The sequence below is a fragment of the Nicotiana sylvestris genome, chromosome 4 (assembly GCF_000393655.2).
Source record: "Nicotiana sylvestris chromosome 4, ASM39365v2, whole genome shotgun sequence".
Lineage (NCBI taxonomy): Eukaryota > Viridiplantae > Streptophyta > Magnoliopsida > Solanales > Solanaceae > Nicotiana > Nicotiana sylvestris.
Window position 1 is genome coordinate 40,048,669 of NC_091060.1, and position 2,053 is coordinate 40,050,721.

General features: G+C 42.4%; 1 protein-coding gene across 1 annotated transcript; it reads right to left on the bottom strand.

Moving 5' to 3' along the window:
- Positions 1 to 228: 228 nt before the first annotated feature.
- On the bottom strand, positions 229 to 1,403 carry LOC138889455 (uncharacterized). Its single transcript, XM_070172765.1, has 2 exons — positions 843 to 1,403; positions 229 to 675 (listed from the first exon to the last, which is right to left on the bottom strand). Exons 1-2 carry the CDS (start codon positions 1,401 to 1,403, stop codon positions 229 to 231), a joined length of 1,008 nt encoding a protein of 335 aa, XP_070028866.1.
- Between the last annotated feature and the right edge of the window lie 650 nt (positions 1,404 to 2,053).

Here is a 2,053-nt window from a genome sequence, read left to right on the forward strand (position 1 = left end):
GATGCCAAAGTCTATTATTCTTTCAGGAGGAAGTCCAGGAAGGTCATCTGGGAAAACTTCTAGAAATTCTCTAACAACTGGCATTGACTGAAGAGCTGGTGGTTCTGATTCTGGGTTAATGATGTAAGCCAAGTAGGCGATACACCCCTTACCGATCATTCGTTGTGCCTTAAGGTAAGAAATTAACTTACATACAAGCGATGCTGAACTACCCTTCCACTCTAAGACTTATTCATTTAGAAATTGGAACCTGACTATCTTGGCATGATAATCTAACATGGCATAGCAGGAAGATAACCAATCCATGATCACATCGAAATCAACCATTTCTAACTCTATGAGATCGGCTTTGGTGCTGCAACCTTGGACTAAAACTATAAAACCTCTATAGACTCTTGTGACTTTTATTGACTCGCCAACTGGAGTAGATACTAGGAATGGCTCACTAAGTTGTTCAGGTTCTAGTCCGAGGTTAATTACAAAGTATGGAGTCACATATGAAAACGTTGAACCTGGATCCATTATGGCATAAGCATTATGTGAGCAGACTAAAAGTATACCTGTAATAACTTCTGCAGATGCCTCTGCACTTTGATGATCAAGTGTAGAAAACAAACGGGGTTGTCCCCCTCTCTGAGTAACTCGATATGCACCTTTGCCTGCCCCATGCATGGTCTGATTATGAGAAACACGAGCTTGAGGTGGTGCAACTGCAGTAGCTAAGGAACTAGAAGGATGAGTTGATCCACCATTGAAATTACGTCACAACTTTGGGCAGTTGGCCTTTATATGACCAATGTCTCCACAATGATAGCAACCATGAAACCCGAGCTTGCACTGACCTGAATGTTGCCACTTACATGTTCCACAAAGACCTTGTTAGTATGAGTGTTGTTTAGCATGACTCTGGCTATGTGAGGATGATATCCTAAAATTTTGATTTTGGCGAGACTGGTTTCCATAACTATGAGTATGTTTGAAGGAAACCCACCACCTGACTGATGACTGAACAGAGCTAGTGCTAATGACTCCTTATTAGAGGTTTCCCTTCCGCCTCCACTGGATGCACCATTAGACCTGCCCCATGTCCGAGCTTTCTTGTTATGCTCTTTTTCTTCTCTCCTTTGTTGTCTATCTTTTTCTAGGTGTTTGGTGAATCCCACAATAGAGGAGAAGACTGTCATCCCTACCGCTGCAGCTGATGTCGTATCCTTAATGTGGTAAGCCAAACCGTCAACAAACCTATGAATCTTTGCTTTTTCTGTCTTAACCATGTGAGGAGCATGCTTAGCTAACCATATGAATTCCATGCAGTACTCTTGCACACTTTTATTTCCTTGTTTGAGCTGTTCGAACTCTATAGCCTTAGCTTCCCTATCCTCTTCCGGGATAAAGTTAGCCATGAAGGCCTCTTCAAATTCTTCTCAAGTAGGCGGACCATTATCTTCATCTCTTTCCTTTTCACACATCTCAAACCAAGCACCATCCACATCTCTAAGCTGGTAAGCAGCCAGCTCTACAACTTCATCATCAAATGCTTTCATCGCTCGTAGGGCTTTCTTTACACCCTCCAGCCACAACATTGGATCTTCATCAACTATAGAACCATGGAACACTGGAGGATTCAACTTCAAAAATTCATTCACTCTTTCTCAGAATTGTTCTGTCTATTTGATTGAGGTAGAATCTTGCCTCTTCTCTCGTTCTGGTTGGCCATGAAGGTTTTAAACATCTCCATAACGTTGTTGAGTGCATTAAACATCTAACCCACCTCTGGGGATATAGTTGTCTGAGCTGGAGCTGTTGTTGGGGGCGACACTAGATCCTGAGGTACTTGCTCATCATTATCCACCCCTTCTTCCCGTTCGACTCGGGTACTTGGACCCCTTTTATGGATTTACCCTTCCTTTTTAAGTTAAAGCCTTCTTAGTTCTACCTTGAGCCACAATGGTAGCAATAGTTTCTTGAACAGCATCCTGAGTGTCGGTGTCAGAGTTGCGAGTACGAGCTATTTCTGCGAGTTTTGGAGAAAATAATACATTAGATAATTTCT